Source organism: Bison bison, unplaced genomic scaffold, assembly GCF_000754665.1.
Source record: "Bison bison bison isolate TAMUID 2011002044 unplaced genomic scaffold, Bison_UMD1.0 scf7180017864142, whole genome shotgun sequence".
Lineage (NCBI taxonomy): Eukaryota > Metazoa > Chordata > Mammalia > Artiodactyla > Bovidae > Bison > Bison bison.
The window spans coordinates 174,552-197,656 of NW_011494714.1; the positions used below are offsets into that span (position 1 = coordinate 174,552).

Consider the following 23,105-nt stretch of genomic DNA (forward strand, 5'->3'; position numbering starts at 1 on the left):
CGCAACAAACCCCAAATGAGGACTATTCTATTAAAAAGCTGGGGAGGACTGTATTCTTCAAAAATACCCACATCATGAAAAACAGAAGCTGTGGAAACATTTCAGATTAAAGGGGACTTAAAGGGACATGTATGCAATATTCAACCCTACCCTGGAGGTAACATATGATTAAAGGTTATTAATGGGTCTAATGATAAAACCAGAATATGAACAGTATTCCATCCATGTTAAATTTCCTGAAGTTCCTAACTGTACTATGATTAATAATAGAATATGCTTATTTTTAGGAAATACATACTGAAGTATTTAGAGGAAAGGAGCCATGATAACTAATTCTCCAAAGTCTCCAAAAGAGAACTGTATGTCTATAACAGAAAAAAGGCACTCAAGAGATAAGCCAACAGGTCAACCTGAGTATATAAGTGTTCTTTGTAACTGTACTTACTCTTGCAAGGTTTCTGTGTTTGAAATTGTTTCCAATAAAGTTTTTAAAAACTGAAAAGTACTGTTCCCTCTGATACTTAGCCCTCAGGCTGTAGAAACATGTTGGGTGGAAGGGGTGAGACTGCAAGGCCAGACCAAGTTTAGCGAAGACGGAGCACTGTGAGAAGGTGAGCCCCCCGGCCTGGCCTGTGAGAAGGGGGCCCTGGAACAGAGTTTGGAGGACTGGTGATGCCCTCATCAACCGCCAACTATCCTCTGCTTCCATGAGGCCCTGGAGCTGGTCTCCACATCAACAAACAGGCTTGTGGCAGAGAAGTTCCATAAAAAGGGATTTATTGCCAAACTTCAAGAAAGGCGCTTCATAAGCAGAAGACATGGAATGCCATCCTCCTCCGGGAGGCCAGCCAGGCAGCCCCTGCATATTCCGGACCCTCCTCCCCTCCCCTGGAAGCTGGCGTCCCCCATGGGTCCAGGCTGCCAAGGCACAGGCACCCCATAGGAACCAATGGCATCAAGCCACTGAGGTGACCCCAGAGCTGCTTGCTCAGCCTGGTCACTTATCAGAGCAGGAAACTGCAGCTCTAGTCCCAGGAAGGAGGTGATTTGGTGAATGCCTCACCCAGCCCAGGTGGCTGGTGAGGGAAGGCTGTTCCCCAAAGAAGACTGCAGGGGCTACGTGAAGGTGGGCCCCTGGTGACATTCTTGCTCTCATACTGGAGACATATGGAGAGACGGGTGGACCTTGATCTAATCTGATGTATGAGGAAACCTCATACAGGCTAGGTCTGGGAGCCTAATCTGTTCAAGGAGTGTGGTTCAGGGAGGCCAATGGGGGCTCACGAGTCATGACATTGCTGCTCGCCCACACGCCTGCCCAGTCAGGCCGCAGAGTGGACACATGCCCCTCCTGATACCTGCCACTACCCTCAAGAGCCAAACAGAAGCAGAGTAAAGAAGGCAGGGACCTGCACCTGCAGGCCTCAGTGGGCATGACTAGTGGCTGGGGGTGGGGCGATGGGCAGGAAGGCCAAAGCAACGCAGCTGTGAGCTTCCCTCTCTTTCAGTAAACAAAAGTGCACTTGCAGAAACCCCTGAGCAGGCCTGTCAGAAGCTGCTCCTACTCCCACAGGCCCCAGGGAGTGGCTGTGGCCCTCAGAGCCTCCGCACCTTACAAACCCTGCCCTCAGTCCAGCCGCTGCAGCAGGACAGAGACCGGATGTGCTCTGGAGCCAGAGATGATATTGCAGGGAAAGGGTAGGGACAGAACGGACCAGGAAAGGGACAGGAGATAAAGCTCCTTCCACAAGGAAGTTCAGGAGGAGCAGTCCATGTGGAGCCGGAGCCACGGGAGGAGGGGAAAGGGGAGAGAAAAGTGATTTCAGGCCCAACAGCTGCGGTCAGCATTCAAAGAAATAACTGAGATACTGGATCCATCTGGGTTGAGAAGGAACCAAGGAGACCCAGATATAAATCCCATCTGGGAAGCACAGACGTTGGGGCAGCTTCACTCCTGAATGTTGATTTATAATGAATTACATACAGGATTTTCTGATGCTGACATCAGGTTCACCTGAACAGGAATGTGCAAGGCTGGACCCAAGCTGGTTCAGGGGCAGGGACGAGACTACGAGACCCTTCGAGTTCCTCCTCCACCCTGGAATCCACCAAGCCCGGCTCACCAGAGGGGAAGGCCTGCAGAATAGGAAACGGGCCCAGGGAAGGGCCACACAGCTAATGGCTTTCTCACACAGATGCCTCCCACCTGCCTTCAGAGGCCCCAGCTGGGATCCAGGTCACGGTCAACTGAAGGCCGAACCTCTGGTCTAGACCCAAGGCCCCAGCCACTTCTGGGAAGAGGTGGGTGGGGCGGGTCAGTTATGGCTTGAAGCTGCCTCTGCCATGAGGCTCTGCCTGGGAACATCTGGCCATGGAGGCTGCAGGGGGGCTCAGCTGTGCTCTATTCAGAAGTCAGGAATGTAAACTATTGAGGGCGGGAAGTAGAGATGATGCCGCCCCCGGAAACCCCGAGCACTGTGCCAAGGCCCTGGGGCTGTTCGGAACAACCACACAAGCACAGACGTCCCGAGTGTGTGCCCCCAGCCCAAGCCTAGAACCGGAGGCCCAGCCAGACAGTAGCCCTGGGCGCTACCTGGCACCTCTGGCCAGGGCAGGGAGGAAAGGATCCCAGGAGTCTCTGCAGGTCCTGGCCAAACCCCGACATGCCTGATGGCCCTTCTACAGCCTGAAGCAGCACATTTCTCGGCAGGGCTGGGCTCTGAGGGACTAAGCCGGCCAGCAGGGAATGTCCCTGGCCCGGCAGGCCCTAGGGTACGCTTCTCCTGTAGAGGGTCACCAGCTCCCTCCTCTTCTCCCGGAGCCCAGGTGCTTCCTGGTTCATCTCTTCCAGATCCCTGATCTCCTGAAGGACCTGGGTGGCCTGTCTCAGCTGCTCCACAGCCTGGCTGAGCAACGTCTCGGCGTTCACGGAGGCGGACTCACCGCCCAGCACCTTGTTCAACAGTTTCTCTGTCTTTTCCGAGGCCACCTTCACCTCCAGCTGAGCCCTATGCAGCTGCTCCCCAGGCTGCCTCCGACGTCGGGGGCCTTCCCCCAGCAGGTCCCCCAGGGAGGAGCAGCGGGGATGGAGCTGAGGTTGCGGGTCCCAGGGGGGCAGGGCGGTGGATGTCGTTGCAGCCTTTGGGGGAGTTCCTGGGGGGCCTGCAGCCTGGGATGACTGGAGGGGCTCAGGACTGTCATCCACACCATTCACTGAGACCTCTGCTGGGCCTGGAGCAGACGCCTCAGAGGCCCCAGGACTCTGAGCTGGCCCAGAAGCCTCCATGCCACTCATGGACGCTTTCAGTTTCTCCGATAAGATCTTGGGTGGGGGGGTAGGGGGCTTCCCACCCTCCCTGGGCCCAGCCTCAGAAGTCTCAGCACCCGGCACCTGGGGCGGTTCTGCACTCTCAGAGTCAGGGGCCTCCTCAGGGCTGGGGTTCTCCCAGCTCACCTTCAGCTTGTCAGGCAGGATCCTGTTGGGGGGCTGCTCAGAGTCACTGTCCTCCACCACTGGAGTCTCCGAGTCTTCTCGGCTTTCAGGGTGGGCCTCAGAGCTTGCTGGGACAGGGGCAGGGGCGCTCTGCCCCACAGGGGTCTCCATTCTGTCGCCAGCACTGCTGGTCTCAGGTGCTGGGGAAGGCTTGGCAGGAGGCATGGGCGGCCGAGGTGTCTCCCGCGGCTGGGCTGCATCAACATCGTTACTAGGGGCTAACACTGGTGGCCCGCTGTCCGGAACATTGAGGTCCAGACGTGAAAGCCCATCAGATGCGGCATTGGCTACCTGCAAGGGCAGGACATGGCATCAACTTGCATGACCGGCCACTGGGTCAGCTGTGCCCACCTACAAGAGTACTCAAGTCCTCTCATCCAGGCTTCCCATGCCCCTGGCCTCCCACGCCGTCCATGCCCTTTGCTCTGGCTTCCAAAGCCACCTGATGAGTAGCTAAAGTGATTCTCTGATGAATCCTCTCATCTCTCTCACCTCCATAAAATTCCTGATTTTGGAATCACAGGCCAGGAAGCCAGAACCAAGGTGTCCTCTCGGGCCTCAGCCTGGCTTCTTCCAGCTTGTGTAACAGGCTGCTCTTTTGAAAGGCAACTGTGCTGGCCTGGGTGGCAGGGAACATGGTTTCCAGCCCTATTTCAGCCCCCCTAGTTGGCTGTAGGCCTTGGGAGGGTCCCTTCTCGGCAACCACCCACCCAGCAGGCGACAGGATCAGATCTCACACATGAGTCTCCTGCATCACCCTGCGCTCACTCGCTGTGGAGACTTCTGTCCGGCCTGCCAGCCCTCTGGGCCAGCGCTCTCCAGCCTTCCCCTGCCCAGCTGCTCAGCAGCCAGTGCCCATTCTCCTCATGTCATCACACGTGGCCCCAGACATGGGCAGCCCGAGACCACAGCTGACCGCCAGAGGAGAACAGCTGCACCGAACAGGCAGCTGTCCCCACCTGGCCCCAGGGGCCCACAGGGACACCCAGCAGCCCCAAGGTCATGGGGACAACTCAGAGGGCCTGGAGTGGGACTGGGCAGGAGGCCCCTCACGGTCTTCACTCCCTTTCACACGCAAAGGGTGACCCGGCCTATACGTGTCCTCAGTCACGGGACACGAGTCCCTCCCTAAATTCTTCTCAGAGGGTCCCCCTCTCCAAGGCTGGCCCTCTCCATAGCTCCCAGGCTTCCTCCCTCAGACATGCCTTTCCTCTCTGGCTGCTTCAGTCACTCCCTCTGCAGGATGTTTTCCCTCAGCGGACAGACATGAACAGGCTGTCTCATCTCAAAAGCAAACCATCCAATGACCTAGACCCCCTTCTGTCTCCCTCCTTCCCCGCCACGGTCTCCATCGCACCAGCACCCCCAGCTCTGGGCGCCATGACAGCCCAAAGCCGACTCCTTCTCTGAGAAAATGTGCCAGAATCATCACCATCTGCCTTTTCGCCAGTCCTGCCCCATGACTTGTGGCTGCCAACCTGGCTGATGACCGATGGTCCAGGGCCCTTCTCTCTGGATGCACCCCTCTCAGGCTTCCTCTTTCTTGGCTCCCTGGGCCCCTCATTCCTCAAAGGTAACATCTGCTGAGGTTCTTTCCTGTCCTCCAAGGTCTGAGGAAGGACTCCTCCCTTCCCCCTCCCCTGACCATAACTTCTCCCCAATTCCTTGTGTCCAGGGCCTCCTTGTGTCCTTCCCCCTCCCACGCCCGGGTCTCCTGGCATGTGGGCACTCTGACAACCGTCCATGTCCACTCTGCCTCCCTGAGCCCTGAATTCAGTCACAAGCCCAGGTGGCTCTTGCTGCCCAGTGTCTCTCCACTGGCCCCTCCCTTTACACCCCTCCTGGACCTGGAGGCCCTACCTCTGCCTCTATTTCCTGGCCCCTGCCTTTCCCTGCATCAACCCAACCCATACTACCCAGGGCCTCCAACTGACATCTGGAACACACCCTTCCATCCATCCTGCCCCAAAGACCTCCACAATTTCCTCCCCCACCCCGCCTTCCCACACCATCTCCCAGTCAAAGGGACGGAGCACACCTTAAACTGCTCTGCTGGGGCCTCAAACTCACACCATTCCTTACACCCAGGACCTCCCTCACTCCAAGTCTCCCCGATGAAATCCTTCCTGTGCTTCAAGGGTCAGCTCAGCCTGATGCGAAGAGTGCTTAGGAACAAGGTAGCCCCCGAGCCCGCTGCCCCCTAAGCAGCTGGGTCCAGGCTCAACTGACCCCCAACCCTTGCAAGCTGGGGGCAAGGCCTTACCTCCTTCAGGTGGACTCTCGTAGGGGGCCGGCGCCGCTGGTCCCTACGTACGCGGTCCCGTGTCACATGCTCCAGGACACAGCTCTTATCCACCTTGACCTGGGAACGAGGAAACCGTTGTCAGTCCCCACCCAGCCTTGGGAAGAGGAAGAAATGCCCAGGTGATGATCTGACCCAGAGGTGGGGTCTGCACCTCCTCCTTGCTTGACAGGGTCAAGTGCCCCACACTGTCTCTCTGAGGCCTCTCCCTGCATCCAGGTCTCTGCTTTTCTAACCCTGTCTCTACACGGCCTTTGTCGTCTCTCTGCAACCTAAGGTTCTCCCTCTTCTGCAGCTGCCCTCTGTGCCCCAGTCTTCCTGCCCAAACGCAGGCTATCAGCCCTCACTTCTCAGTCCACTGCAAATATATAAGCAGCCCTATGGCTGTTTTTGTGCCTAGCTGGGGGGAATGCGGAGGAGACAGCCCATGATCCCCTAGTACCTGGCTTCCAGAAAAGGCCTTCCTTGGCCCCAGTCACTCTCCCAGGACCCCTGAGGATCCTGAAAGAAAGCTCAAGAAAGACCAGCGACTCTACTCCCCCTGGGTCAGGAAGCCGGGAGGGCACCCTCTCTGAGGGTGAGGAATGTGGGCAAGGAGTAGCCAGGAAGCCACAGTGAGAGGCATGTGGGATATCCAGACTGAATCCCAGTGCAGCTGGTCCCTGTGATGGGGGGTGTTCTAAGACTCTTCTCCCCTGAGGTGAGACTCAGGCCCACCTGGGGGTCTTTGCAGTGGAGCAGCTGGTCCTGCTCCATCAAGGCTGTCAGCTAAGGCCATGCTCCTGTGGCCTCCAACATCCTCTCCCATGAAACGGGGACACTTTACCAAACTAGTGAAGGGCTGAATATGACAGTCACATAAGACGTGACCTGGGAGCCATGGCTGCCAGTAAGGGAACCTGGGTGTTAAGACGGAACTTGCCTGGGAGAATTCGTTCCCCATCAACCTCAGTCTTCTGCAATCCAAGGGGTCACTCTAGGTGGCCCCCAGGTCCATTTTAGCCCAAATGTCTATGAATCCATAATGTCAAAGATAAACCCTCCCTAGGAGATCTGGCCCTGTGGGATACCCTTCCTGCCAAGAGCCTGATCACGGCCCTGCTGGCATCACCACTTCAGACAGGAGGCTGGATGGCCACTGCAGACAGGTAAGGAGGGCCTGGCCTAGAGACAGCCAAGCTCGGACTTCACAGCCCAACTGAAGAGTGAGTTGTCAGGCTCTCAGCTCACCCCAGACCTCTCTGCCCTGGGCCCACCTGCTGTTATGGCTGGATCTGGGTTGGAAAGGAAGCATGGTTGCAACCAGTCAAATTCTACCCATGTTTTAATTTAAAAATACATACTTAAATTTCCTTACACCTCAGTTTCCTCATCTGTAATATGGGAACACAGACATTTACTTTGAAGTGTGTTGTGAGGATTAAATGAGGGAACAACAGAAGGTGCCCCAGTGTTTATAGCAGTGACATAATCAAGGGCTTGTCTGGGGTGGGGGGCAGGGTCCACTCTGAGATCACATGTGGAGGGAAAAGAGCCCCAGAGCAGTCCAGAGGACTGCATCGCACCTCATCAAAAGCCTTGTTCTTGCCTCGATTGATTCCTTCGTTGAGGGCTTTGATCCAGGATTCCTTCTCCTCCCCACTGGGTGCCTGGAATTTGATGTCACTGACCTGCAACAGGCATGGGTGTGAAGGATGGCAGACATTTATAAGGGTTCACACTTGGGGTCTTAGGGAAACTTCCCACCACAGCCTGAAGTCTACATTCCCACAGCTGGTCAGGAGCAAATCAAAATCATCCCCATATCAGGTCTCACACGGGGGCTCCAGAGCAAGGGAGGAAACAGACCCATCAGAGAAGGGGCCTCTCCATGTATACAGCCGCCAGGGATTTGGATTCAAATCAGCCTTGCCCAGACCTGTTCTCACCCTCTGTGACTCCCCCAGACTGCAGCCTGACCTCTGAGATTTCGCTGTGAAGTAGGAATATAGGCCCAGTCTACATCTGCCAGACTGAGTACAACGGCACAGGCGACAGGCGTGAGGGGTGGCCATCAGAGAAGGCCTACCAGAACAAGGGCCACCGACAGCTGCCCAGGGGCCCCACACCCAGTCCTGGCCAAGTGAAAAGTCCCAGGGTCTCCGTTCTGGCCTTGAATCATGAACTGAAAGAGAGAAAGAGTCTTAGGGGGACCATTTCAGCCCCCTCATCATACAGATAAGGCTCATCAGAGAGATGGGACTTGGCCAAGGTGGCCTGAAGTAACCCCATGGCTCAGCCTCACATCCCCTCTCACTGAACCCCACGCCACAGGTCCCTTCCCACCTCAGGCAGGAGCTCCAAGCTCCTACATTAGAATCAGAGGCAGCTCAGAGAGGCCCCTCCTGGCCAGCCCCCAAGGTCAGACAGGAAACAGTGGAAGGAGTGAAGCCACTCAGAATGAGGAGCTGCCTTCCGTGGCGGACACAGCAGTAGGGCCCCTGAGCCAGACAGACCAGCACTCACAGCTGGCTGACCCTGCACTTCAGGGAGCTGTGAAGATCAATGATGTAGCAAAGCGTTAAACGTGGAAGTGGGCACAGACAGGGTGCTCAGTCATAGGAACTGTCACCATTTCTCTCCTGCACAAAACAGTCCTAATTTCCTTCTCTGGAAAAAGGGATGCCACCGCCTGCTATAAGCCAATGCTGAGGGAACTGAACACCCTGCTGACTCAGTGGTAAAGAATCCGCCTGCCAGTGCAGGTAATGCGGGTTCGATCCCTGGGTCTGGAGGATCCCCTGGAGGGGGAAATGGCAACTCACTGGGAAATCCCATGGACAGAGAAGCCTGGTTCACTACAGTCCATGGGGTCACACAAGAGATGGGCAAGACTTAGCAACTAAATAATAACAAAGCCAGGGCCTGGCACATAGTGGGTACTCAGTAAGTAGTTACTGAATGAACAGCTCATCAATGAATGAGCTGGCCCTTGGTTCCCGTTTTGGGGCCTCTCCCAACTCTCTGACCTCGAGATGCCCTAGTTCTTTGTTGGGCAGGTCACCAGCTGCCCATCCCGGCCCGGGTATTGGATCGTGCCTTCCCTCCTGCCGTTCTCCTGGTTATGTAACACCCGGCCCGCCCGGCCCCCTCAGCATCCTCGTTATATAACTTCCTCCTGGCTGCCTCTGAGTTCTCCTCATACAGGGCCCTGGTCCCACCCACCTCCCCACGCCAGGCACAGCCAAATGCTCATTTGCATGACCAGGGTAAATTCGATCCTGGCAGGAGATCGGCAGCTAAGTCAGAAACCCCAGGGCACCTTGGCAACTGCCTCAGCCCAGCCATCAGGGCTGCTCAGGGCTCAGGAAGGGACAGCACTGCATCTGAGCTCTGAAAGGGCCCACTCAACCCTTTGATGGGGTTTGCGAGTACGGGGGCCCCAGGCAGCCCAACAGCCCAGCTACTGTCCTTGCTTGCAACCCGAGTCAGTGGGGTGGGGCCCCTGCCTGGTGCAGGACTTAGCATCCCAGACAGCTTGAGAAGCATACACTTGAACTCAGAAAAAGATGCAGCAAGAGTGGGGCAGAGAATGAGCACTGGCCGAGGAGTCAACATCAGAGTTCTAGTCCCACTAACCTGCAATGAGAACTGCAAGGGTCTCTTTACTAATTGGGGCCTCAATGGGACAAAAAAATCCAACCACTGCACCCAACCCAAACTGTAACTCTTTTCCATTGGCCAGCCCACCTAAGCAGGCTGGGGGGAGTGTGCCAGCCCAGGGGTTCCCAAGGAGAAGGAATACGAAGTTATACAGGACCTAGCCCCACCCTAAAGAACCCAGTAATCCTGCCTGAATGAGCTAGGCATCAGAATAGAGACAGATAGAAGGGTGATCAGAATAGGGACAGAAGACCAAGAAGTTGCTCCTCTTGCCCCACCCCCACCCCACATCCTGAAGAGCCACAGGCTGTACAGATGGTCCCTCCCCAAGCCTTCCCAAGAAGCCCCAGGGCACAGGCCCCGCCAGGAGTTCACCGCCAGGAGTTCAGAAGCTAACAGGACTGGACACAGAGAAGGCCCACTTGGCTGGGAAAGGGGGGAGGACAAAATGGCAGAGAGGAAAGAAGTGGGAGGGGGAGAGAGGAGGCAGGAAAGAGGAAAGGGCCAAGCTGGCTGAAACCAGTGGGGCAGCAAGGCCCAGCAGAGGCCACCCTGCTTCCTGGCAGCGTCTGCCTGTGACCTCATGGCAGGGGTGTGGGGACGGGAAGGCAGGAGGGAGAGGGGCATGCAAGACACTGGAGTCTTTGTTTATTTGATTAGAGGGGAAAAAAGGCGGCCTCAGGACCAGACAGCCGGGGTCATGTGACCTCCTGGCCAGCCCGTGGCCTCACTGAGGACGGGAACACCCAAGGCGATAGGAGAGGAGGGTGAGAGGGTGCGGGGGAGCTGGGAGCGGGGGAGCGGTGCTCTGTGCAATCCACCATCTGATCTCTGGAGAGCCCCCACTCTCTGTGTGAGCTCCTGGGGTACCAAGGGTCGGGGTCCCTTGAGCTGAAACAAGGGTGGGCTGTGTTCCCACTACCCAGTAGCCCCTACCAATCACGCCACAGCCCCAACTCCCCAACTCACTGTCCTGTTCCTAGAGTCACCCAGAGCCAACCTGAACTCCTGGCTTCACTGGGGGATGAAAGGGAGGGTGTTGGCAGAAGCAGCTGAGAACACAGCTGCATAAACAGGCCGCTTACTCGGAAGGTGATGTCCCACCCTGAGTGAGGCCTGAACCACCTAGCCCACCATCAGCTGGTTCTCAGAGAAACGAGGCGGTCCACAGAACGGCACTGGCAGAGGACAGAGATGCAAGACCCCTCTGCCTACATCCACAGGCGCTCACCAAGGGACACACAGACACAGGCAACCCCTGGGCCAGGCGAGCACTCTCCTGCACACAGAGGTGCACACACGGGCCTCAGGCACACAGGCCAACCTTCCCACACAGCGCACTCTACACATCTCCCAAACACACACACACACAAATACAGCACCACTCAGAGGGAAAGTGCGCCTCCAGAACAGGGTAGGGGTTCTAGGGCCTGAAAGACCAAAATATGGCTGCTCTCCCCATCTTCCTCATGGAACCCTAAGCAGCAGAAGTCAAGTGAAACCTGCCCCTGACCTTGGCACAACCCCATCCCTGGGATCAGAGCTCCATGCTTCCTTGCTCCCACCTACCACTGAGTGGGACAGAAGGTTATTGAGTCAAGCCATCATGGTCTCCCCCTGGGGACCATAGAGGACTGGGCTCCTGGCCCTTAAAGCTATGAAAGAATCAGAATGGCCTGGGGCAAGCCCAGACCAGGCCTGCTCCCCAGCACCCAGCTTCTGTGACTCAGCCCCTCTCTGCGAGGCTCCACATGACGAGCAGAAGCTGGGGTGAGGCACGGCCCAGCTGCAGATGGGCGCGAGCTGGCGAGCAGCACTGTGCACACCAGCCTCCAAGCTGATCTCCCTCCTGACATCTGTGAAATTCTGCCACATGGCAACACCCACCCAGACTCCCTGCCAGAGATGAGGGGTGCAAACAGCGAACTCTGTCCATGTACATAGCCTGTCCCAGGGAATGAACCTCTCAGGCAAGAGACTTCCTCCAGTTTTAGCCAAGAAAGGACAACGCAAAAGGAAGAAGGCTGGAGCTGTGGGTCTGAGCATTGAAGCTAGGATGGAAGGTAGGAGGGGTGGCCCACCCAGGAAGGCCTGGGATGAAGGAAGGGTGTGGTTGCCCGACTCTGGCAGGGTGCCGAGGTCTGGTGGGGTGAAGACCTCATCCCTACCCTTCCTGCCTCAGCCCCTGGCCTCCTGTGTCCAGGCAGTGGGAGAATGCCAAGGGCCCACCTCTCAAAGACTACTTTTCAACTACAGCCCCCAGGGCCTAGAAGGGGAGACGGTAGTGGAGCTCTCGGCAGAGCCCTAAACGCACCTCCTATCAACCAGGGGCTGGGGGGATCCAAGACAAAAACAAACCAAAGGTCCCACCACAGCAGAACCTGGGTCTGAGCCTCCGCCACACTGAACAGAGACCCATCAGGCTTGCATCCTGGGGCCCAGACTGTTTCAAGAACCTTCCAGGGTGACCTTCCCCAGCAGACCCTGGCCTGGAGGGAGGTCAGCCAGCAGCGGGCTCAGCCCTACCTTGTTCCCCGGGGACCGCAGCAGGATAAAGCGATGCTTCCGCTTGAGGAGGGCACGAAGGTCCTGGCACTTCTCATAGCTGCCCAGCTCCACTGTCTCCACACACTTCTGCTCATCCTGGGAGGGAGACAGAGGGAACACAGTAAGCGCCAGATGCCCCTAGACCCTCAAACACCCAGGCCCGCCCCAGAGCCTGATCCCACTCAATGAGGGCATTGCTTGGTCAGAGGGGGCCCTCGGGCTGCCAATCAACCACCAAGAGGTGGCATTCAGACCCGGCAAGTAGACGATGTTCAGTCCACACTGGTTGGAGGGATGTCCTCAAAGCTCTCCATCCATATAAGAAATGGGCTCTCAGCACAAAGGTAGGTAGCAGGATTGATTCAGATATGCCTAAGGCCAAAGGAGGAAATGGGGGAAGCTGGAAGGGCTTAGGCAAGTGTGCCTGGGAGTCCGTGCAGGCCCAGAAGCCAGGCAGAGATCAGTGCAAGAGGTGGCCTGGAAGGAGGAGCAAGTTGAAAGGAAAAAAAGGCTTTCCAGGTAGAGCCACAGAGAGAAGCTGTTTGGGGCTATAAGACCTGACTTCACCACAGTGATCCGGAGTTGACTTCCCCACTGGGCATCTTCCTCTTCTGACCCTTCACCTGGGGTGAGAGGCCACTCTCCGTGGCTAGCACAACAGACAGGGCAAGAGCTCCTTCAAGAGCATCCCGAGCCTGTCACCATGAGGATTCATCACTAGTAGGGCTGGTGGCCGGACAGTGACCAGTCTCTTCTTGGCCACCTCTGGACACTGCCCGGGCCACCTTCCCTCACGCCAGCCCTGGCTCTTGAGTGTATTCTCCTCCTGGGCTCCACCCGCCAGGGGCCTCTCCAGCAAGTGGCCTGGGACATGCTCCTCCCTCAGTGGTGATCAGCTGCTTCCTATTCTGGGGAAGACCAGGCTGAGACAGCTTCCTCAGTGTGTCACACTCTCCCCCTGGAGACTCCAGGGAAGTAGTTGCATGCCCTGGGAGACTGGCTGGCAAGTGAAGTCAACTCTTGCTGTTGACACCATGCAGAGCCAGCAAGAGCATCCAACCAGGGACCACTTCAGGGCTCTGCAGTTTTGGGTGGAATATCTGGGAGGGAGGCAGTTGACTCGATTCTTTGCAGAGGAAATACCCCAATTTCCCTCCATGATAATTCTCACCTACGAAGAAACCCTGACACTTAGCAAGCCCTTTTGCTTCCCTGATTTTCCAGAGTCCCTCAAGCACCCTGAAATCCTAGAATCCCAGGATTTGCCTCATTTTATAGAGAAAAAGACCCACTTCAGTGTTCTTGCCTGGAGAATCCCAGGGACGGGGAGCCTGGTGGGCTGCCGTCTATGGGGTCGCACAGAGTCTGACACGACTGAAGTGACTTAGCAGCAGCAGCAACAGCATAGAAAAAAAGAATGAGACCTGAAGGCAAAGGGAACTGCCCTAGGGCACAGACCCAAATATGGGCTTCCTCAGTGGCTCAGCAGTAAAGAATCCACCTGCAATGCAGGAGACACAGGAAATAGGGGTTTGACCTTGGGTCAGGAAAATCCTCTGGAAGAGGACACGGCACCCACTCCAGTATTCTTGCCAGGAAAATCCCATGGACTGAGGAGCCTGGCAGGTGACAATCCATAGGATCACAAAAGAGTCGGACCTGACAGAGCAACCTACCACACATAGACCCAAACATAGGAGCAGTGCCAAATGGAAACACACATCCTCTGACTTCCAAGCCAGAGCCCGTTTAGCACGCCACACTCCTTCCAGCCAGAGCCAGAGGCTGGACAGTGGCCCTAGCAGCAGGTTGCTCTGCACTAGTGGTCCTCCAGGTGTGGCACCTGGGCCAGCAGCAGTCGCATCACCTGGGGACTTGTCAGAAATGCTCATCCTCAAGGCCCCACCCTATTGAATCATAATCTTGGGGGAATGTGCCAGCAATCTGAGTTTTAACAAGCCCTCCAGGTGATTCTGATATTTGCAAAAGCTTGCAAACCTCTGCCCTACACCAGAGATTCTCAACCTTGGTGGTACCTGGTAGCTTTAAAAATCCCCATGCCCAGGCAACATCCCAGACCAATTACATTAGGATCCCTGGAGGACAGAGCCCAGACATTAGTATTTTCCAAAGCAGATGACTGTACAGCTAAGGTTTGTAACCACTGACCTACTCTCTCTTCAGCCCCTCAGGGAAAGGGCAATAGGTAGCCAGGGTGACCTGTCTCTCCCATCTAGATTCAAACAAGTATCTTTTCCCATTCCTGCCTCCATGCACCTCTTTCCAATCCTTAGTCTTCAATCCACTGCAAGTGTCCACACTCAACAAAAGGCTGGTAAAATCCACCTGCTCCAGGAAGCTGCCCTGCTCTCCCACACAAGCCTGAGCCCCAGGGCTCTCTCTCCTCTGACATTCCCCATCTGCAGGCATCTTACTAGGCGCTAGGGACATGCTGTCATGGGGAAGGACGTCCTAACTCCCTGGAGCCACCGCTCTCCACCTCTGTTGCCTGTGTCTCCTTTCTGTTCCCCTGCCAGTGTCCTATAAGGAGCGGCGCTCCAGAGGAAAAGTTTGCTAAACTGAATGCCTGACTCAGAGCAAGACTCCAGGTTTCTTCCCTCCGATCCCAGAGAGAGATCCTCACCTACCTACCCCATGTGCACAGGCCTCCCCACACTGGGAAGATAACTGGGCCAAACACACTCTCCTCTGTCTGGAAACAAAAGGTCAGTCCATCTCCACCACCCAGTTCCCCACCGCTGCCTGACCTGGGTCTCCTCTCAACCTGAATCGCTGAATCATCTGGCCCTTCTGCAGCTCAGAAAAATCGGATAATCCAGCAGGCACTGGGCGGGGACAACACTTTTGGAATGTCAGCCTCACTGACAGCAAAGAAACAGCCAAGAGTCATTCGCACTCGCCTAGTTCCTTACATCAGAAAGGGGAATTGAACATTTCTCAATTCCCTCTCCTGTGCCAAGCTCCCCCACCCCCGAGTACTAAGTTCTTGAAACCGCCTTGAGGTTTTTAATAGTGTGTTTTTTTTTTAAAGCGTGATTTAGACTTTTCGTGTTTAGGGGATGTGAAATCCTTCCTGCTTCCCAGACGCGTCCAGATGTAGAGAGGTGGCCCAGGACAAGGCTGGCAGCACCTGACGAGCTGACAGCTGGGGGCCTGTCATCAATTCTTATGGTAGCTGGAACTGGAGGAGGCTGTGACAGCCCTCTTTACTTATAAAAATAGCCCCCTGCAGCCACTACAGCATATCCTGATTTGGTGGCAGTGCAGAACGTCTGGGGACTGTCTGCATAATTCACCCCCTTGGCCTTCTCTGGCTGTTTCTCTGACACCCCAGCTCCACAAGCCTGGGGACTCAGCCAGGAAAGGTGAGGTGCATCTCAAAGGCAGCTCCTTTAAATGCCTAGCTCTCTCTTGGCCTGGGACAAGGACGAATTGACCAGGTCAGCCTGAGGCACACCAACAGGCGCTGATGGGGAACAGGCAAGATCCCCATTCCCCTGCCCCCAGCCCAGTTCTTCCCCACATACCCATTTGTCAGAGGCACACAGCAACAGCCCTCTTACAGCCTCAACCCCAAAACACAAAAAGCATTCCCAAGTAAAGACCACCTTTTCGCCCCAGGTCTTCACCCAGAACTTTATCAACACTTACTCGACACACAACTTCCACATGCTGGGTTGTCTAAATTCCAAGCCTTCCAAAATGAAAAGGGGCACGAGTCTGAAGTGGAAAGATGCGGGGACTGTGAGAGGCACAAGGACAGCAAAAGAGGCAACCGGAAGGTTGATGTTAAAGGAGAAAGAAAAGCTGAAAAGTACAGTCCGGCAGTAGGAACAGCTGGCTCACCAGTGACTGAGTCACTAAGGAAGACTGTTTAGGCCAGCATCTTCTGCTGAAGCAGGCAGACAAGAATATCCAACATATTTTAGAGCAGCGGTCCCCAAACTTTTGGTCACCAGGAAACTATTTTGTGGAAGATCACTTTTCCGTGGAGCAGCGGTAGGAGGATGGTTTTGGGGTGATTTAAGCACGTTTCGTTTACTGTGCACTTTATTTCTAATCTAATGCTGCCGCTGATCCAACAGAGGTACCGGTCCTTGACCTCAACGTTGGGGCACCCCTGTTTTAGAGGACTTCCATAAAAAACAAGTTTTAGAGTTTACTTGCTGGCATAGCTGGATGGAGAGCTCCCTGACTTTGGGTCTAGATCTGACCTTCTTTTACTGAGACGCACAGGATCTGGCCACCCTGGGCCTCAGGATCCTCCTCTGTAGCATGTGACATGACGGCTGCTCTTCAGGGACTGTCGTGAGCATCGTCCAAGAAGTTGCTGTGAAGTTGCTCAGTCGTGTCTGACTCTTTGCAACCCCATGGACTGTAGCCCACCACGCTCCTCCGTCCATGGAATTTTCCAGGCAAGAGTACTGGAGTGGTTTGCCATTTCCTTTTCCAGGGGATCTTCCCAACCCAGGGACTGAACTCGGGTCTTCCACATTGCAGGCAGACGCTTTACCATCTGAGCTACCAGGGAAGCCCATAGTCCAAAAGGGGTAGGCAAGATCGCCAAACAAGAATGAGAAGTAAGTATTATTTCTACTCTCATTACTGAGTCGAGCAAGCTTCAGTTTGCTGGAAACTTCACGTAAGTGGAACCTAGCCCCGGGACAGCAAGCTGCAGAGTAGGTGGCCAGCTGAGGAGATGCACGCATCCCTACCCACATACACCTCAAAGAGCCCTCATCTGGGAGCCCTACACTTACATCTAGAGGTACTGCCTTTGCACTGCACAGGCCCAGAGAAAACCAGGCACTTGCCCAAGGTTGCACAGCACGTCCAAAGTGAAACAACGGGCCAGGATCCCTTTCTGGCCTGGGCTACCCTCACTCGGCTCCCCAACGCAGAACACTCAGACTCAGGAGCAGGCCGGTCCTTACCTCATTCTCGTAGACCAGCAACTGGGCCTGGCAGAGGAGCAGGTAGCGGTCCTTCCAGAGCCCTAGGAAGCCCCCGCTGCTCTTCTTGATCCAGCCAGCCTTGTCCGCCGTCTGCGCACTCCGAGGCTTCTGGCCCCCCTCCTTCACACCCTATAACAGAGCATTCGGACACACCATGAGGGCTGCTGCCCGGAGGCCACACGGAGATGTATCCCTCTGCTGGATATCACCTTACGTGAATTTCCGCCCCCCAATCCCTGAGGCAGTTACTCTCAATCCAGTATCAGAGATGGAAATAACAGCAGCCACAATAATAACCACAGGCACCGTATATTGAGTCACTGTATTATGTTTTACACAAACTGCCTAATTTAACCCATGCAACTACCCTCCTAGATGGTAGCATCCTCATCCACATATCACTGCAGACTGAAGCTCCGACAGGGGACATGACTTACCAGAGTCACACCACTGGAAGGACAAAATCAGAATTCACACTGGGCCTCTGACCTCGCATTCCCCTCCATTATTCTGCTCCCCATGTATTCATTCAACCACGTCAACACACGTGGTACTGAGCACCCACAATGTCAAGGATGCTGGAGTAGGCAGGGAAGAATAAAAATAACACATCTCTGCCCTTTCAGAACTGGCAATGCAGGGAAGGAGGAGCTGAACAAATAAACACCAGAGATAAACACATGAACAAGTGTGAAATGCTATGAAGCTATCAGTGAGAGTTAAGTGAAGAGGAGGGAGTAAGACAGGATGGTGGGGGACCTGGTTCAGGTCAGGGTAGCATAGGCCTCTCAGAAAAAAGGATGTCCAAGCAGGATCAGAAGGATGGGAGGAGGCAGGCAGACAGAATGCTAATCTTCCTCCTCACCCCTGCCTTTCCAGAGAGCCCTCTCGGCAGCCCCTGCGTCCGGCCCCAAAGCAGAAGGTTCCACTGCTCTCATCCATGCCCCAGGTCAGGACTTTAGCACAGCCACCCCACTTGACGAGGGCTGCCTTCAACCAGAGGCAGGTACAGGAGGTAAACTCAAACCCTTCTCGAGGACATAGCAGCCACCCTGGAGCCTTCAGGCCAGTCACTGACATCTCGTGCCTCTTGGTGAGCCACCTAGGTAGCTGGGTGCCAGGTATATGCCTACCAGGTGGGGCCAAATTCACATTTAGTACCCTGCACCCAGTACTGTTTCTTTACACCTAATGGGTGCTTGAGAAAACCTGTGAAATGAAAAGAAAAATACACCCAGTTTGCTAACCACTTTGCTTCAATGACTGGTACCCACAGCGCTGAGTGTGAAGGGGAGGGTGGAGGAGAAGGGGCTAAGAGCATGTCAGAACCTACAGGATGCTAGAAGGAAATCAGCACTGACTAATTTTGACTACTTTATAATTTACATAAAGCTTAAAAAGGGGGGCTCCAGTTAAAAGGAGCACATCTCTCCCCAGAGATACCCTGTGGCCACCAATGCTTTTAGAAGGACAAGTCCAGAGAGAAGAGCGGTGAGCTGTCAGGAGTGGGGCAGGGCATGGCCTCCCTGAGCTCCATCACAGCAGGGAACCCCCAGTCTGGTCCTTACTGTGGCCCCCTCCCCCACTGCATTGCACACTCCGCTGGTTAGGAGTCTGAGCTTTGAAGCCCAAGCCACACAGACCAGAGGCAAGTCACATGATCTCTCTGAGCCTCAGTTTCTTCATTGGTGACATGCTGATATTTACAAAAGTTGCAAGGACTGTAACTCTGTGAGGCTGGGGATTTTTGTTTTGTTTACTGTTGTATCCCCAGTGGCTAGACAGTGTCTGGTACACAGTAGGTGCTCAATAAATGTTTGTTGCTAAATAAAAAGATACAACATATAAAGCAATGCCTAGGACCCCTAAACTTAGTCAATGGCATCTGTCACTGTTACTGTTGTCACTGCCTTTCCCTCTGCCTCTCAGGGACCCTGTCCCTGCCTGGTTCAGAATTCAAGACAAGACCTATCTGGGCTCAGCTGCTGGGCCTCAATGCCCCCAGGAGCTCCAGGAATATGAGGTGCCCCCTAAAGATCTCTCTCTAACTTATAGATGGCAAGAGAAATGGAGAAGTGGAATAGTCCCAAATGGTGTTCCCGGATGGAGGATGAGGAAGTGAGAGGCTTGCTGACAGGCTAGTTATGAGCCACCCTTATTAGGAGAAAGGACTTCGAGGCCCTTTGACAAGAAGGGGGGCTCTAGCATCCTACTATGCACCCAAAGCCCCATCCTCATCACTTGTGTTCAGCCCTATGGGCTGTGTGACCCATTGAGGCCTTCTCCACTCAGGGACCCCTGCAAGCTGGCCTAGGCCCAGGGCTGGAGGGGAAGAAGTGGGACAAGGGAAATCCCACCCCCACATTTGACATGTCACACCCCTCCATTAGCAACTACAGCAGCTGGCCACCCCCCCTACCCCCACCCTGCCTGCAGACTTAGGCTTCTCTTACACAAGACTGCAGAGCAGCAGCCCAGATCTCCCACCTCTGAGCTCCAAACTTGCCTCCTGTTTCCAGGGGCCCACCCACGACCCCATGGGATCTCACAGCCCCTCTACTTGTGACCTCTCCTGCCTGCCTCACCGATAGCCCGAGATGTGAAAACTTCCTGCCAGCTGGAAGCTCCGGGGGCAAGGCTGGAAGCTTGTGTCCTGATGCATCCTCTTTGCAAATAGCAGAGCAGCGTCCAGTGACTGCCATGATTGTATGAGCCAGAAGCAAGTCCAGAGCCTTCAGGGATGTGGATATCAGCATGGGGCTGAGACAAGGCACTCGGGGATGGGGGTGACAACTGAGGGACTGGAGGTGGTACAAACCCAAGCCCGTAGGTGGGTCTCCTGGCCAGGAATCAGTCACAGCAGATACCAGCATACAGGCCTGGCTGGAGATCAGAGTCCCGCTACCCTTCACCCAGTCCCTCTCCTGCCCCTCAGACACTCTCCCACGAGGAGGCTGGCTATCTATGTCCCAGTAAGTTTTAATAAGTGGCCCTTCCCCTTGGTAGGGCTCAGAGGGGAGGTTTTGTCCTGCTCACCCCAGTTTCTTGGCCTCCTCTCTCATTGACCAGCTGACCACTCTTCTTCCTGTTTCGCCCTCTCTTCTCCCCCGCATCCTCACTCAAGCCCCTCCCCGTGCCCACCGTGAGCAGCTTCTGAGGCACCCCTGGGCACCAGCCTGGCTCTGCTTTGCCTGAAAAGGGAGGGTCTCTGGGTCATTTGAAAGAAGAAAGGTCAAAGAAAGGTCAAAGAAAGGAAAAGACATCAGGTCAGCCCAGCCCTGTGCACAGAAAGGAACCATGCCAGGGAGAGACAGACCAGCAGAAAAGAACTTGCTGGCACCTCACATCACAGAAAGCTTGGGATAATGACCTTTGCTCTTGAACTGGACTAAACCCCATGATGCTCTGACCAAACTCTGTTAAGAACCCACCATGTCAGAGCCCTGTGATGGGGCAATCAGAGAGAGGAAGCACAGGCTCTTCGTGGGGAATTTCCAGTCCGATGGGCACAACACAGACCCCGCACAAGGGAAACCCCCAGTCTGGGGGCTGGGTGGGCACCCTCTGCTTGAGAGGATACCAGTCCGTTGGGAGGGCTCCAGCACCTACCCAGACGGGTACCCAGTCTTGGCTCTCTGGTAGGGCAAGGGCTTGGCATTAGTTTGGGAAGCCCTTGCAGAAGGAAGGGTTTTGGCAGGATTGTGAGAAAGGAGACACATATCTTGGCCCAGAGAAGGGCATCAAAGACCCTACATTTTCAACCCCTTCACTACAGGATGAGAAATTGCAGGCCAGAAAGAGTCGAAGATTAGCTCAAGGTCCCAAAACCTGTACTGGGACAGGCCACTGCCCTGCCACTCTCTAGATGGGTAAGGGCAAAGGAGCAGCCTGGTGCCACTGGAGGCCAAGCCAGGGAAAGGCATGGCTGAGAGGAGGGGGCAGAACCCCAGGGCGGAGACAGGAAAGCCTGAGTCCAGTTGCAACAATAACCTCATACTGATCACTGCAGCTTTCAAAGCTTTTGCACATAAACCATCACATTTCTGGACTGCCCACCTCCTTCATTTTACAGATGGGGAAACTATGGCCCTGAGAACACAGATGGACAGACACCCAGTGGACCCGCACTTCCGCACCAAACCTCAACCTGATGAAACTACCATCCTATTATATGGAGGAGGTAACTGAGGGGCCTTGGCACCAGTGTGCCTGGGGAGGAAGTTCAAAGCTAGGGGTAGAACTAAAGGAGCCATTTGGGAGTGAGGTGAGGAGGCCAGCCTGGGGTCATGGGGCAGAGAAGGTGACTACAATCTGAGCAGTGTTTAAGAGAAAGGAGGATGGGTTCTGAGGCCTGGAGAAAAAAGAGGAAGTGGTGGGGAGAAGAAATGGGAGGAAAAGAGGGATGCCAAAGGAGGGGTAGAGAACAGGGAACCCCTGGTCATGTGGGGAGGTGGTGGGCAAAGCCCATACCCTAGGTATGCAGGGAGCTTTTGGCATCTGGGAGTTAGTAAATGGCAATGTTAGAGACTCAAGACCAGAGGAGTAGAGGGCTGGGTTGACCACCAGACAAGCCATTGGACGAGGAGGTCCCAGGAGAACTTCCCTTAATTGAGGGGGGTGCGGTGGCCAGAGCAGCTCGGAGATCGAGTAGTCCTGTCCCACATCCTCTGGGAGAAGAGGAGAGGAAGAAGCCCAGGCCTCATAGCAAGGGTAAGGGAGCCCCACTCCTGTCAGCAAGAAACCACAGCAAATCATAGTGGCCTGACTGTGCCCCCTATTTCCACCCACTCTGAGAGAAGGGGCTACAATCAAGACCAGGGGAGAAGACCAGGCCCAATATTTTATAGAAGAGGAAATGCAGGCTTAGAGGGGAAGTGACTTATCTACCATCCCACAGAAGTGCAGGGCCTGGCCTGAGGGAACTCGGACAGATACCGCAGCTGCTCCTGGACAGTGTTCCCAGGAAGCAGGGAGATGAGCACGGATGGGGACACAGGCAGTCTGGTCCCCAGCTGGCCAGGGTTGCCCCAAGAGCGAAGGTTTCATTTTTCCTCCCCAGCTATCCAGGCAAAGACACAGCCCCTCCCCTCCATTTGGGAGGGGCAGAAGCTGAGACCCCCTTGGGGGACCAGAAGCAAAATCCTCTAGTCTCAGCAGGCCCCTCCCTAGTTTATTCATTCCACAGTCACACATTAAGTGCTGGCAGTGTGCCTGGAAGAGGGGGCTACTGAGAGAACTGAGTTTGCAAGTAAAGGGTGGGGGTCACAGAGTGCTTGACCACACTCCAGACCATGAAGGTCCTGAGGGGAATGAGGGAGGCTCAAGGGCCACTGCTGGTCCAGCTGACCAGCTCCTCCAGGGAATCAGCCCTCCAGGGATGTGAGGATGGCAGGGGCAGGGATCAGCCTTGATCAGGGCCTGACACCTAATCAGGGAAGAAGCTGGACCCACCAGGGATAAAGGACCTACAGGGATTTAGGGGAGAAAACACAACTTCTCCAGTCCTCCAGCCACCAGACAGAGTCACAGCCTCAAGATTCCTTGAGACAAGGACTCCAGGACCCACAGACCCACAACACACACACACACACACACACACACACACACATTGTGCCCTTTTAGGATCCGACGTGGAGCACAGGGAGTCAGTGATAACAAGGGCTCGAGCCCAGCGACTCAGGCTACTTTCAGCAAGTCATCAAACTCACCGGAGCCTCAGTCTCTCCATCTGTCCAATGGGAACAACCAGCACCACCATGATCATAGTTGGTGGGAGAAGACAGAAATAATGAAGGAGAATGGGTCTGCGATCCCTTACTCCCGCTCCCGCCTCATCTCTTTGGGCCTAGGCTCTGCCTGGGGGATTGGCGTGGACAGGGTGGGTGGGGGTGTCCGGAGACCCGCCGCAGGAGAGGGGCTGGCTGGAACAAGGGCCTGAGCCAGGCTCCCCAACCGCCGCAAGAGTCTCAAAGACCCCAGCCCAGGCCCCTGACTGGCCGGCCCTCACCTCCTCTTCCATGACGAGTCCGCTGAGGTCCGGCTGCTCGACCGCTCGGCCGCTCACTCCCGGCGCCGCGCGGTCTCCGATACCTCCATCAACCGCCGGCCGGGCGGCGGCTCTGCGCGTTCTGTCCCGCTGGCTGCC

The 23,105-nt window shown here is 55.4% G+C and overlaps 1 protein-coding gene across 1 annotated transcript; it reads right to left on the bottom strand.

Moving 5' to 3' along the window:
- Positions 1-760: 760 nt before the first annotated feature.
- On the bottom strand, positions 761-23,099 carry PLEKHO2 (pleckstrin homology domain containing, family O member 2). The gene is made up of 6 exons (XM_010840181.1): positions 22,968-23,099; positions 16,940-17,089; positions 11,964-12,080; positions 7,361-7,465; positions 5,757-5,855; positions 761-3,784 (listed from the first exon to the last, which is right to left on the bottom strand). The coding sequence occupies exons 1-6, from the start codon at positions 22,977-22,979 to the stop codon at positions 2,768-2,770; spliced, it is 1,500 nt and encodes a 499-aa protein (XP_010838483.1). The 5' UTR covers positions 22,980-23,099; the 3' UTR covers positions 761-2,767.
- Positions 23,100-23,105: the final 6 nt, after the last annotated feature.